This window comes from Artemia sp. Qi Xiang Cuo, chromosome 16 (genome assembly GCF_049724085.1).
Source record: "Artemia sp. Qi Xiang Cuo chromosome 16, ASM4972408v1, whole genome shotgun sequence".
Lineage (NCBI taxonomy): Eukaryota > Metazoa > Arthropoda > Branchiopoda > Anostraca > Artemiidae > Artemia > Artemia sp. Qi Xiang Cuo.
In genome coordinates this window covers 7,728,436-7,742,906 of record NC_142809.1, presented here as the reverse complement: position 1 = coordinate 7,742,906, position 14,471 = coordinate 7,728,436, and the positions used below count along the sequence as shown (strand labels likewise).

Here is a 14,471-nt window from a genome sequence, read left to right as displayed (position 1 = left end):
ATAAAAAAAAAAGCGTAAAAAAAGTAATCAGAAGGCAAGTAAATGCAGTTTTACAGCAAGTTGCATAGATGGCATTGCTATGGTTAGAATGCTGCTGAACCCACCAGGTATTGCAATAGGGCTGGGGGTGCCCGGGGCAAAATTAATAACGGTGATCAATATAAATATTGATCCTATTTATGATACTATTTTAATAATGAATCCATATTTAAAAATAAACATGAAGTATTGCACGAAGTATAAAACTTTTGTAGATACAGTGCTGCCAGCACTGTATCTGGCATTATTGGGGATCTAGATACAACAATCCTTTTTGCCACTGCTGGCACACTTCACTCCGAGAATGAAAATGAATCCTTTGCAGATCACCGAGAAAATATCTTAAAGACGGCTAAGGCCTTAGTTGAAGATACAAAGACCCTTGTTGCTGGTTAGTATACTACTTTTTACAGATACCTTTACTCGGGGGAGGGCGCAAACCTTTGAGATTTTGGAAGTGTTCCAAGGGCTTGATCATGCTATAAAACTTTTTTTTTACTTGTTGTAACTTGACATTAAAATTAGTGAATTGAAAATGTAGCTGTAATTGCGCGTATTTTTGTAAGAAGTATTTTCACGTTTTCCTATCCCCAGCATAGGAGCAAGGAAACTAAAATGGCATCTTCTTCCTTTTAAGTCTTAGGCTAACTTTGTTGCAGGATAGCATTCGGTTCATTCCTTGAATTTGTGAGAAAGTTACATAGTACAGCAGTTTTCTTTCTTCTTTTCTCTCTTTGTTTCATTATTTTATTCTTTCTTCTCTTTCTCTGCTTTGTTTCTTTTTTATTTTTTTTCTCTCTCTCTCTCTCTCTCTCTCTCTCTCTCTCTCTCTCTCTCTCTCTCTCTCTCTCTCTCTCTCTCTCTCTCTCTCTCTCTCTCTCTCTCTCTCTCTCTCTCTTTTTTTTTTCTTTCGTTTTTTGGCAGTTTTCATCTTTCTCTCTTTTTTCCTTTTTTCCATGCCGTTTTTAAATATGACTTTCGTAGTATCAGTGTGCCTCAATCAGGGCCGTATCTAGGATTTTTTTTTTGGGGGGGGGGGGTACATAAACAAACGTTAAAAAACACATCAAAATTTGTTTATACTCATTTTGTTAGGTTTTTGCGAGCCGGGCAAACATTAGGGGGGGGATTCATACCCCCTAACCCCCCGGGTTACGGCCTAGGCCCCAATAGAAAATAGAAAAAATATACATGTAAATTTACAGAAAAATTTACATGGAAGGGGGAAAATCTCCTATAAAACGTGGAAACGTAAGGGGGAAAAACGACGAAAGTCACAGCTAGAAAAAGAAAGAGAACAATGCAAATATTTCGGTCAATACTCGCCTTGGTTTGTTATTTTTTGAGTTGTTTGTTTTTATTATTAATTTTTTTTTATTAATTTTTTTTAGAGTTACTGTTGCTTTGAGATCATGATATTCTATAGTTTTATTGTGAATGTTTTATTCGTGTTTTTATTGCTTGGTGCACGGTTTCAACCTACAACTATTTGCACCTTATATTTGTTATTGTTATTATTTTCTTGTTAGCAGCACACCCCTGCAACCAACGCTTTATAAGTCCTAAAAATAAACATTTAAATAAAATAGGCCCCTTTTTAAGCATCCATGAAAAGACAACTTAACTGTCATGTTTTAGCCAATCTATATAAGCTCCTATAAAACTTATATAAAGTTATATATAAAACTTTGGAGCTTATGTAAAACTTTTATACAAAATACATGCCTATTTACATATTTTGACATAGAAAGATTTTTTTTTTTAACGTGGGATTTTCCTTGTTCTTAGATTTTTTTTTTTTAATTTTCTGAAGAGGGAAAAGATGAAAGTGGCAAGTAAGAAAAAATTTAGGCCCATTGTCTCGCTTTGTTTTTAAATATGCAACTTTAAAAAGGACGCATGGAATAAATTTTGAGAAAAAAAATTGATATTTTTTTTTTATTATTATTCGATAAAATAAAAGTTCAAAATAGGGATAAAATCCTTTTTAATAGACAGTGTATAGAAATTCACAAAAATACTAGATATTTCGGTCACATATACAGCGACCGTCATCAGTAGTAAAACTAAACTGGTCTCCGAAATTATCTAAATTATTATTATTCGTAATCTAAACATAACAAAAGACAGCATAAAAATATTTTTTATGGAACAACAAAAAACAATAAAAGATTTTTAATCCGACTGCAATAAAGAGAAGTCCGTAACTTTTCATCAATCTGTTACAGCAAGTGTTAATTCAGACTATAATGGTTGTGATACAATGTCCACAAATACTCATCAGATTTAAGGAACACATACTCATCAGATTTGCTTTTCTGCGATCTCTTATTACGGATAAAATAAAAGTCCAAAATAGGGATAAAATCCTTTTTAATAGACAGTGTATAATAAATTTCACAAAAAATACCAGATATTTCGGTCACTGTATTTGCGAAGTGGTGTTTTCTTTTGTTTTCTTTTTGTTTTGCTCCATCTGCCTTTGCTTTTGATGGGTTAATAAATTATATATATATATATATATATATATATATATATATATATATATATATATATATATATATATATATATATATATATACAAATAATAATTTCAAATTTTATTTCTGACGTTCTTTTTTATATCTATTAACAGGGCTCTACGAAGTATAAAAAGTTTTGTTGTATTAAGATGCCGAATAATGGTGTCAAATTTTATTCCTCGTGTTCTTCCTAAAGTTTTGTATCTAAAAATGAGGCTGGGCAAAGGGCTGAAACTTTTCTCATCTGTCAAGCAGGGGGGGGGGGAACTCGAGAAGGGGCTTATCTGATACGAAAGATGCGTTTTATTTTTTATGCTGTCTTTTGTTATGTTTAGATTACGAATAATAATAATAAAAAAAAAATCTCAAAATTTATTCCGTGCGTCCTTTTTAAAGTTGCATATTTAAAAACAGGGCGAGACAATGGGCCCAGATTTTTTCTTACTTGCCATTTCATCTTTTTGCATTTAGATTACGGATAATAATCTCAAATTTTATTCCTCGTGTTGTTTTCCAAGCTTTATAATGGGGATGGTTTTGATGCAATGTTTGTGATAGTTTGTGATAGCTAAAAAGAGGCTAATTCGATTAGAAAATAAGTTTTATATTTACCTTCTATAGGAACTCGTTTATTTCCTAATTTGTCAAATATAATTTGCAGGCGCTGCTTCGTCCCAAGAGCAATTAGCATCTGCTGCACAGAATGCAGTTTCAACTATTCTACAATTATCAGAAGTTGTCAAAGACGGTGCCTGTTCCCTGGGATCCAATAATCCTGAAGCCCAGGTAACCGCCTCGATTCTGCCAGACTTTATAATGACTTATTTGATTTAGTTTTCGTATAATTTTATATAAATTTGCAATCAATTAGTGATTGCAAAGCCAAGTGGATTGGTGCGCTGGATTTGAGATCCTATTTCCGAGAGGGCGAGGGTTCGAATCCTAGTGAACCCAATTATTTGGTTTGGGACGGGGGTCAGTGGCGTAACTCTGTAAGCTCAGCCAGAGTCGACCCAGCTCTAAATGGTTGCCTGGAGAAATCTGGGGAAGGTAAACAGGAAGGTGCGCAAAAGCACAGGATGGTTGGCCCCCCATCCCCCCATTCCACTTCCTGGCTGAGGGCCAAGAAACGGAGATCAGCACCGCCGGTAGGGACTGTAAAGTCCAATGCCGTAGTCTTTACCTTTTTTTTACCTTTTAGTTAGTGATATTTCGGTTCCACTTCGACATTCAATGCTGAGGAATCTGTTGGAACATAGCCTTAAAGAAGTCTTAAAGGGCTAGAAAGACTTTGCGTTTCTTCCAGCGTTTCAAGAGCGCATATGTGCGACCGAAAAGCTGCTTCCTAGAAAAGGCAATGTTTTCTTAGCAAATTGTTTAAATTTACAAAATATGGATGCTCAAAGAAAAAGAAAATCCGTTAGACCAGCCATCAATAAGCCTATTAATTGAGATTTTATCAGTTTGAACTCTTAATAGCCAAAAAAGGATACATCAGTGCTACCCATGCTGCGATTTTCCGTCTTGTTCAAGCCAGGGGGCTATAAGCACGCTCAGAATAGGCTCACTAGGCCCGGGCCTAGGGGCGCACAATGCCAAGGGGTGCGATAAATTATCACTGAGTAATTTTTGTCTGAACAAAAACTGGACTGATTTGATTTATTGTCAAAGTAACAGGTGCAATCCGCCGCCGTGCTTTCTATTCACAGAAAAGTGATTTTAAAACAACCCAGGGATTGCGAGGTCGCTTATAAACTATCAGATCCCACTCAAGAATGGCAGCTGAGAATTCGATATTACCTCTCTCTTCTTCATTACTTTTGGCTCATCAGTTGCGTTTTGTTCAGTGCTCTCGTATCTCCAAATTCTCGGGAATGTCCCCGAAAATCTCGCCAAAAAGGAGCGGCAAAAATGCTTGGGCCTAGAAGACTCAGAGCTTTAAATCCGGCCCTGGATATAAGTTTAGTTTAAAAGGTTTTCAGCAATGGAAATTCAAATGGTGTAGTTTTTGTTTCGATCTGACGTAATTTGCGAGGTGTTTCTGGATATTTATCAAAATTCCAATAATTTGGTTTTCGAAATGACGTTTGATTATTAAAACTAATCAAGATATTAGCAACCGTTACTGAATCAGTTACAAATGGAACATTTTCTCTAATCGTATTTTTGTGATTGAAACACAGTTTTAATTTAGGGTTACGTTGGGCCATGATCCGCTTTTTAGTTGGTTTAGCTATCGCTGCTAAACAATAGGTTAGATATTAGTGAGTCAAATTCTCAAACTTAAGGCCTAGTCAAGCAACGGCTGCATATGTTATACACTGAATATGTTACACGGCTGCGTATGTTAAACCCGCTTTCGAAGGAGGTATTATGTCTAGATCAACGTTCCTTTTGAGTATTATTACGCTGACCTATCTCGGGTTCAGAGTTTGATTCTGTAAAATTGAATGTTTTGACGCCTGCTTTTATTTTTAAACTGAATAGTTTAAAAAAAAAAATGAAAACTTACTTAATCCGTACTTTGGATGTTTTTCATCCAATCTAACTTAACATACTGCTTAATGGCTTTTCCGAACGAATATTAGGATTTTAGGAACGAATTTATTTTAAATTAGGATTACCGGGGGAGACATTGAGGACTTGGCTTCGGATCAGAGCGAATTGCCTGCCACTAAACAATAGAAAAAGAGTATTTGAAAGATAAAGGGTGGCCCCAGATGCAGATGCGGATTACTCTTGCCCTAGATGTAGTCTGGATATTAAGGATATGTCCCATATTCTCGCCGAGGGCCAGCAAATTTCTCTTTTAAGGGTAATTTTTTTTGAGGGTGGTAACTTGGTGTTCCGGGGGATCCTGAAAACGACTGTAAAAAGGACAATTAGGCAGTTATGTAGATATGTAAATGAAGCGTTGACATCAATGAGTTAAACTTGATATTTATGTTATTTTTCTTGTTGAGTGTAATTAAGAATGCTGTTCTGTAGGGCCTGTATTTTTGGCTTATAATAAATTATTATTATTGTTATTATTATTCCTTTAGCTTTTTTTTACAACTTTAAAATATTTACCTAGAAAGTGCTGTCTTTTCTTGGAAAAAAAAATCAGCATATCGTTCGCACACGTACACGCTCAAAACTTTAGAAGAAAACGGAATGTCTATTTATCCGTTTAAATAAGCCGGCGTTAAAAATATTTAAAATGAGCATTGATCTAGAAAGACTTCCTTGTTGAAAAGGTGGCACGAAATGTGCACATGTTGAATAAACTTGGTCGTTAGGAGCCTAGATGGCAGGTGGCAAAGAACGTAAATTTTACCAAAGGTAAAGATCAAGCGACGTCGCTGAACTGAATTCTGGCTCATACCTGATCATACCTGATCGAAAGCAGAATTTGTCACGTGTTCCCAAGGAATATTGATATAAAAATGGACCTCGAATAAAATGGACGTTATTTATAAGAATGGATGTTAAATATAAGAATGGACGTTAAATGGACGTCAAATATAAGAATGGACGTTCTGTATAAGACGGAACATCGGTGACAAGTTTTCCTCGATCAAAGTTTTCATAAATGAAATGTAATCGGTGTCTCTTGAGTTGCATCATAAACATGTGTATTGGCTACTTCTTTTCAAAAATAGGCAATAAGTTTAAACTTTAAGCTTTTGTTCTTTTTGGACCTAATTTTGCCAGACAGAAGAGCAAAATATCTCCTTTTTTTAATTGAAATAGAAGCAAACCGAATATTCGACAGTGCGAAGACCCTGTTGCGTATTGGATGACGAAATCCTCCTGGGACGGAAAAGAAAATTAGAGAAGAAGACACTGGTGTGAAAGCAAACCGAAAAGTCAATGACGCGACGACCCTGTTATGTATGGGACGACCTGAAATCCGGCTCGTGACGAGAATTTTGATTTTGAAAAAAAAAGCTGGTGTGAAAGAGAGGTAGAGTAAAGAAAAGAAGACTAGGTGATCTACCCCCCCCCCCCCCCACAAAAAAAAATACTATTGATTTTACTTGTTTGTGAAACTTGATTGGGGTTCAATAGAGTTAAAATTATGAGCTAAAAATGTTAGGATTACAAATATCTGGATTTTAACGCACCGTTCTTGTCGACTGGAATTTACACCCAAACATTATTGCCGTTTATTAAAAACATCGGCTAAAATTGAACAACCGCGTTTTGAAGTCGCAATTTTCGAAAGGGCTGTCGTTCCCAAAGTCCAATCCTCCTAACGTGGAGTGGGATCCACCTCCCCCTATATGTTCAAGTATTTAAATTTATAAATCGGATATTGTCAATCAGCAAAACAGAAGTTGCTATTACTGTTATGCGCAGTCTCACCAAACTGAGTCGAGGCTCCGGCAACCATTGCCTAAAAAAAAGCTAAAAAAAAAGTTTTTTTAAGGCCAATTTTCTGAAAAAAAAGCTAAAGGCAAGTCTGGTGTGTGTACTGGTGTGTCTGTGGGTGGAGTATTTTAAGATAGTGCATATTTTTGTTTCGATAGGTTATGCTTTTGAATGCAGTGAAGGATGTAGCCTCTGCTCTCGGTGACTTGATTCAAGCTACTAAATCTGCATCTGGTAAAAGTGTCAACGATCCTGCCATGATTTACCTTAAAGATTCTGCCAAGGTAAGTCATCTCTCTTTTCAGTAAGAATTTATTCTATTGGCAGTTCTCGAGTGCCTGTTTTTTTTTTTTTTTTTTTTGCTTTTTTTCTCGCTAAAATTGGAAGATTTGTTTTTTAATTAAAAGTATTGAAGCTAAACGTAGTAAAAGCGCTAGGTTTAAAGAAGTTATGCCAGTTTTAAGGATTAAGCTTCATATTTTGAATGATTGAGGATTTTTATGAGGAGGGAAGGTAGATGTTTTAGTAAGCTCTTCCCTCCTCCCCAACTATCAGGCTTGTTTTTCCTCACAGAGACGAAGAAAATAAAGAGAACTAAGATTTGTTTGTCTTAATGTGCTGATGTCTACCTCTCCTCAAGTGATGTTCGTTCTTGTGTAATGCTAGGCGTTTCTCCCTCATTTTTGTACCATATTTTGTTTATTAACAAAAGTGGATTGGTGCGCTGGATTTACGATCGTTTGTTCGAGAGGACGAGGGTTCGAATCCTAGTGTACCTAATTATTTGGTTTCGGACAGGGGTCAGTGGCGTGACTCTGTAAGCTCAGCCAGAGTCGACCCAGCTCTAAATGGGTACCTGGAGAAATCTGGGGAAGGTAAACAGGAAGGGTGTGCGAAAGCACAGGATGGTTGGCCCCCAATCCCCCATTGCACTTCCTGGCTAAGGGCCAAGAAACGGATATCAGTATCGCCGGTAGGGACTTTAAAATCCAATGCCGCAGTTTTTACCTTTTCTTTGTTTGTTAGTTTAATAACTTTTGTTGGTTTAGGCAACAAAAATGGGATTTTTAAAGATTATGTAAATCTTTATATAAATGTAAATCTATAAATTTATATAAATTTATGTAAATCTTAGCTGATATAATATTGCAAATCTCCGAAGGATCAGTATTGACTACTCTCAGGTTGTGCTCCCCTGTGGCTTGTTACCTTGTCCAAGTTAGTTGTGAGCTGATTAATCAAGTCTAGGCTTTAAGTACCAATGGCATCAAAATTAAAACATTTTGTTGCGCACTTGGATTCATCTTAAGTCTATTCATACCTGGAAACGGTGATTTTCTAAGGCTTTTATTTTGGTTGTTTCAAAACAATAAACTTTTTAGGGCAGGGCTATTTTTTTTTCAGCGTTGCCACGTTGAACTAAGAAAATAAAGACGTAAACTAATTAGTTAATTTTGATAACGTTTTTCGTCCGTAAAAATTCAAACATTAACAGTCTGTTTATTCCAAAAGATAGTTTGACGCTCGAAGGAAAGTTACACCCTAAACCGTTTGGTGCCATATATTTTTAGCTGATTTTTTATGCACGTTTCTTTTTCTTAAATTATGCACTCCTGTATATGCAGCTCTTTTTCATCAAAAAATAAATTCATGGTTTCTTCTAATTTTTAAGGCGTATACGAGTGTGTAACTTTCCACTTAACCAGTGCAAATAATCAGATTCCACTTTCACTGTCATTGGTACTTCGATACTTGGTACTTCGACAATCAGATTTCACTTCAATATAATTGCATACTTGATTTTTATTTATCCTACTGAAAAAACTGAAGAACTAACTTTGAAATAATGTTTAAAGGAGGAAAAACAAAAATTCAGTTTTCTTAAGTGGAGCGAAATTCAGTTGGAGCGAAAATAAACAAAGATTTAGTGTTCTTAAGTGAAGCGATTTCTCAGTTCGATTGGAAAGCTCCGTTCTAGCCGACCGGCGTCAGGTTTAAGTTGAAGTTAGACGAACATCCAAAAGCGCCAGTTTCAATTAAAGTTAACTTACACGCGAAATTGCTTAATTGTGCGGTGGTTCCTGGCCCCATACTCAAAATACCTGCTAAAAATAATCAATAGAAAAATTTAGAAATCCAAAAAACAAAGCCTTTTTCCACGGGTCCCAATGTGCTTGCATTTGCTATTACTGGCAATTTTGGTTCGTCATTACTCATGTTTGGGACTGAGGTAGAGAAATGGTATGATATGTGCCTCTTAAATAGTAATATTTCTGTAATTGCTCAAGAAATTTTAACTTACCCTTCGTTTTTACTACAGATAATAGAAAGTAGACTATTTTTAGAAAATGTTTCTATTCAAGATGCGTTGTACAGGCTGGGTCAAATAGGTTTACTTTTGTTTAACGACACAAATTGAACTTTAATTTCCGAATGCTGAAACTGCCTAAAGATTAGGTTTTTTTTTAGTTTTTTCCTAAGGTTAGTTTGTTTTCCTGAAAATTTGATGTTTTTCTATATTACGAAGTTAACATGCGACATACCTGGATGCGAGGTAATAAGCTACATAATCGAAATATGTTACCGGGATAAATCAAAAAAGGGAAACATGTTGCAATTTCTGTATTTATTACTTTCAAGGATTATTTTTATTTATTAAAATAAAACTACAGGCCGAGGGCTTGTCGCAAAAAAAAAAAAAAACACTAAGAAATTTCTGCTAAATAATCGTACACACTATCATAATTTTACGATTTTTCAATCTACTTTTAAGCAGTTGAAAACTAATAAAATCCAAAATAGATAAATGAATTAAGTTCCGGTTATTGTACATTCAATCAGTAAACGAAAGGTGACCATTCTTTACATTCATCCGACTGGGAGGAAGTTTTATTCTGATGCTGCGAGGTTGAAGAATAATGACAAAACTGAAAAAAATGGTCAATTCACGAAAAATATTGTAAAATGCACATTATGGCTGGTATTGCCTTTGTGGCTTGCAAAAATTTATTGGGAGCCAGGTTATTGAAAAAGAAATCTACTTTTTATGCAATATTATTCAGTATTTATTATTTTATATTGTTTTCAGACAATTAGTTTCAAGTGCGTTTATCATTTAGAAATTATAAGATAGGAGTTTGGAGTTTGGAGATGTGAATGGAGTTTGGCTTGTCATGGTGTTTATGCATGTGATTTAACGTGGTGGACTTAACCAGTAACCCGATTTAACCCTGTAGAGCTACTGAGTTTTCTCCCAGGATTTAGAGCATGATTACTACATCGTAACAGGATTGACAGTTGTTCATGTCCACCACCTTAAATCAGATGCGATTGTTGATAAACACCCTTTTCAAGCCATCTTAGCATCAGATGGGACTGTTTCTTCCCTTTATTTCTAAAACATGAATGTTGAGCGGTTCAGCTGCCAAATCGATTGATCCCACTAATATATAGCTCTTAACTTGGTATGTTGATATAAAAAATGTCGAAAATTAAGATTGTTTAATATAGAATCAAATTAATTTAAATAAATTCAAACGTTAGTTAAACTCTTCGTTATGTTTTTATGGTCATTTTTTTCGTTTGGTCAAATTTCCCTCTCTATGGATTTGCGTTTTTGGGGAAAAAATTTAGTGACCCACTAGAGACGTATTAAATTGACAAAAACTTTTGGCTATTGACTAATTCTGGTAAATCCATCCTAAAAACACCTTCGTACATTTTCAATACTTAGATGTGTAAAGACTCATTCACAGTGAGATATATTTATCACTGTGATTAAGCTAACAACGGATTCATTCATGGTAAAGATTCAGGGTGCGTTACCGAAATCAGTTATTGTTAATTATAATTAATCATTTGTTTTATCTTCACCCCAAAATTGTTCATACCTGCAAAATCAACCCCTTCTATGAAACAAAAGATAGTAACTTTTTAATTCTTTCTGTATTTAAAGGATATATAGAATTGAACAGCTGTTTTATTATGTGATACATTGAATACGAGTATTAAATTGATTCTAATTGATGATAATCGTCGTCTTGAATGCACCGTTATCTAAACTCCGGAGCCTGATAGATCCAGAACCCAAGTTCAGTTGATTTGAACTAAGGCGAGCCGATCAGACGGCCTCGTTAAAAATCATTTATTGTATAGAAACACTCTCCAGGAACTTAAGCAACATTTTAACCGAAAGGGACTGATCTCGGGGCTCGAAACCAGCTACTGCAGGGCCTGGGATTGCATAAAGATTATGCATTCGCTTCTCTAAATAATGAGACGAGTAGAAGAAGAAATAGCATTTGCTATCTTAAGTAGCCTGAACAAGCCAATTTATTAAATGGACGACCTAGAAAAAATATCGATGTTATCTAAATCTCTCAGTTAAGCTAGATCCCACTGTGAATGAGCCTTAAGCAAATACAAAAAAAATCAACTTTACTGTTACTTCCACTTCCGCTTGCGGCAGAACCAGGCGCTTTCCGTTTCACCTGGCATCTGAATTCGCATATTTCGTGGGAATCTGTTTAACTCTCAGACTCACGACTTAGATTAATGTTTGCAGCTGATTGGTATATAATACACAAAACCAGCAATGCATCTTTTTCAAAATTTTTCTCTAACTTCTGTTCTGCATACACAATCGATTTGGCATTTCAGCCACTCAGAAATTCTACTCTTATAGTAGGGATTGTCATCAAATTTTATCCAGCTGTCACTGTGCTTTACTCAAATAATTTTATATACTCTTTCTATTGTAATTTGATAAACTTTATTATTTTTTGGCCTGTCTGAGTTTGTTCTTTTTGGTCAGGTGACCGAAATAAACTACGAATCTGATTGGTTGACGTCAGACCCAGAGGAGGAGCTAATACGACTTGTTCTCACTGATAAATCAGAAAGACGCGATAGTGATATCTATGGAAAACATTTTTATTTTGATTCTGAAGAATTTTGCTTTTAATTTTTTCCTAATCCACGTTTTGGTTTCTTAAATTGATGTTTTATCTGAAAATTAAAGTTTTACGTTAATTTTATGATATTAGTTTAACTTAAGAACTGGATTTCGGGGGGGGGGGGGTGCGGGATTTGAACCTGTACGATTTTGGAGCTGGTCAATTCTGGTACGTTAGCATGGAATGATATGTCCTGTTTTTGATAACATACAACTTTAATAGTAGCTCACTTTTCGTCCGTCCGTTATATTAATAGTTATTTAGTTTAATTGCACGCACATGTCTGCAAAGTACCTACTCGTTTGATCAGCATGAATTTCTGGTGTAAGGTCTTTTTAAATTAACCTTGATTCTGGCACTGTACATGTCCTCTAAGACGAGGGTTTGAAATAAAAAAAAAAGAAGTATTTATTGCTTCTCAAACACCAAGGTCAAATATATTAAAAGGTTCATTCATGTAACTTTTGGGGCTAATCTACACATCTCTTATATTTGGAGGGTTCATTATTTACTAACAGACCCTTTAGTGAACTTACTGAAGAACCGTGGAACTCACTGAAGGTACATTGTTTAATTGAGACCCCTCGTATATTTGGAGGGTTTGATATTTGCCGAAGGATCATTTACTGAATTTACGGAAGGAAAAACGACGAAGGTATCTGAATTTACTGAAGGACCATTTACTGAAAGACCACAATGAACTTACTAAAGAACAAAGGTAACTGAATTTGCTGAAGCTTCGATGTTTCATCAGCACACCTCGTATATTTGAAGGGGTCATCATTCACCATAGGACCGCTTACGAAATTTACGAAGGGAAGAAGGTATCTGAATTCACAGAAGGACCATCTACTGAAGGCACATTGTTTCATTAGCACACCTTGTATTTGAATTTATTGAAGATGCATTGTTTCATAAATACACCTCGTTTGTTGTGGGGGATCATTATTTATTTAAGGACCGCTTACTGAATTTACTGAAGGACGGAGGTATCCAATTTTGCTGAAGGACTGCTGACTGAAGGTGCATTGTTCAATTACAGCACTTCGTATATTGAAAGGGCTTGTTATTTACTGAAATGCAACTTGATGAACTCGATGAAGAACAATGGTATTTGAATTTACTGAAGGACCATTCACTGAAAGGCCACTTAATGAACTTACTGAAGAACAAAGGTAATTGAATTTGCTGAAGCCTCGATGTTTCATCAGCACACCTCGTATATTTGAAGGGGTCATCATTCATCATAGGACCGTTTATGTAATTTACGAAGGGAAGAAGGTATCTGAGTTCACAGAAGGACCATCTACTGAAGGCACATTGTTTCATTAGCACACCTTGTATTTTAATTTATTGAAGGTGCATTGTTTCATAAATACACCTCGTTTGTTGTGGGGATCATTATTTATTTAAGGACCGCTTACTGAATTTACTGAAGGACGGAGGTATCCAATTTTGCTGAAGGACTGCTGACTGAAGGTGCATTGTTCAATTACAGCACTTCGTATATTGAAAGGGCTTGCTATTTACTGAAATGCAACTTGATGAACTCGATGAAGAACAATGGTATTTGAATTTACTGAAGGACCATTCACTGAAAGGCCACTTAATGAACTTACTGAAGAACAAAGGTAATTGAATTTGCTGAAGCCTCAATGTTTCATCAGCACACCTCGTATATTTGAAGGGGTCATCATTCATCATAGGACCGTTTATGTAATTTACGAAGGGAAGAAGGTATCTGAGTTCACAGAAGGACCATCTACTGAAGGCACATTGTTTCATTAGCACACCTTGTATTTTAATTTATTGAAGGTGCATTGTTTCATAAATACACCTCGTTTGTTGTGGGGGATCATTATTTATTTAAGGACCGCTTACTGAATTTACTGAAGGACGGAGGTTTCCAATTTTTCTGAAGGACTGCTGACTGAAGGTGCATTGTTCAATTACAGCACTTCGTATATTGAAAGGGCTTGTTATTTACTGAAATGCAACTTGATGAACTCGATGAAGAACAATGGTATTTGAATTTACTGAAGGACCATTCACTGAAAGGCCACTTAATGAACTTACTGAAGAACAAAGGTAATTGAATTTGCTGAAGCCTCGATGTTTCATCAGCACACCTCGTATATTTGAAGGGGTCATTATTCATCATAGGATCGTTTATGTAATTTACGAAGGGAAGAAGGTATCTGAATTCACAGAAGGACCATCTACTGAAGGCACATTGTTTCATTAGCACACCTTGTATTTTAATTTATTGAAGGTGCATTGTTTCATAAATACACCTCGTTTGTTGTGGGGGATCATTATTTATTTAAGGACCGCTTACTGAATTTACTGAAGGACGGAGGTATCCAATTTTGCTGAAGGACTGCTGACTGAAGGTGCATTATTCAATTACAGCACTTCGTATATTGAAAGGGCTTGTTATTTACTGAAATGCAACTTGATGAACTCGATGAAGAACAATGGTATTTGAATTTACTGAAGGACCATTCACTGAAAGGCCATTTAATGAACTTACTGAAGAACAAAGGTAATTGAATTTGCTGAAGCCTCGATGTTTCATCAGCACACCTCGTATATTTGA

The 14,471-nt window shown here is 35.6% G+C and overlaps 1 protein-coding gene across 1 annotated transcript in view; it reads left to right on the top strand.

The window, feature by feature from the left end:
- rhea (Talin_middle and talin-RS domain-containing protein rhea) overlaps window positions 1-14,471 on the top strand; it is a 214,086-nt gene that overhangs the window by 176,192 nt on the left and 23,423 nt on the right. Inside the window, exons 28-29 of the mRNA XM_089102200.1 lie at window positions 3,223-3,347; window positions 7,076-7,201. Of these exons, the coding sequence (XP_088958326.1) occupies window positions 3,223-3,347; window positions 7,076-7,201 (251 nt within the window). The remainder of the gene's footprint in view (window positions 1-3,222; window positions 3,348-7,075; window positions 7,202-14,471) is intronic.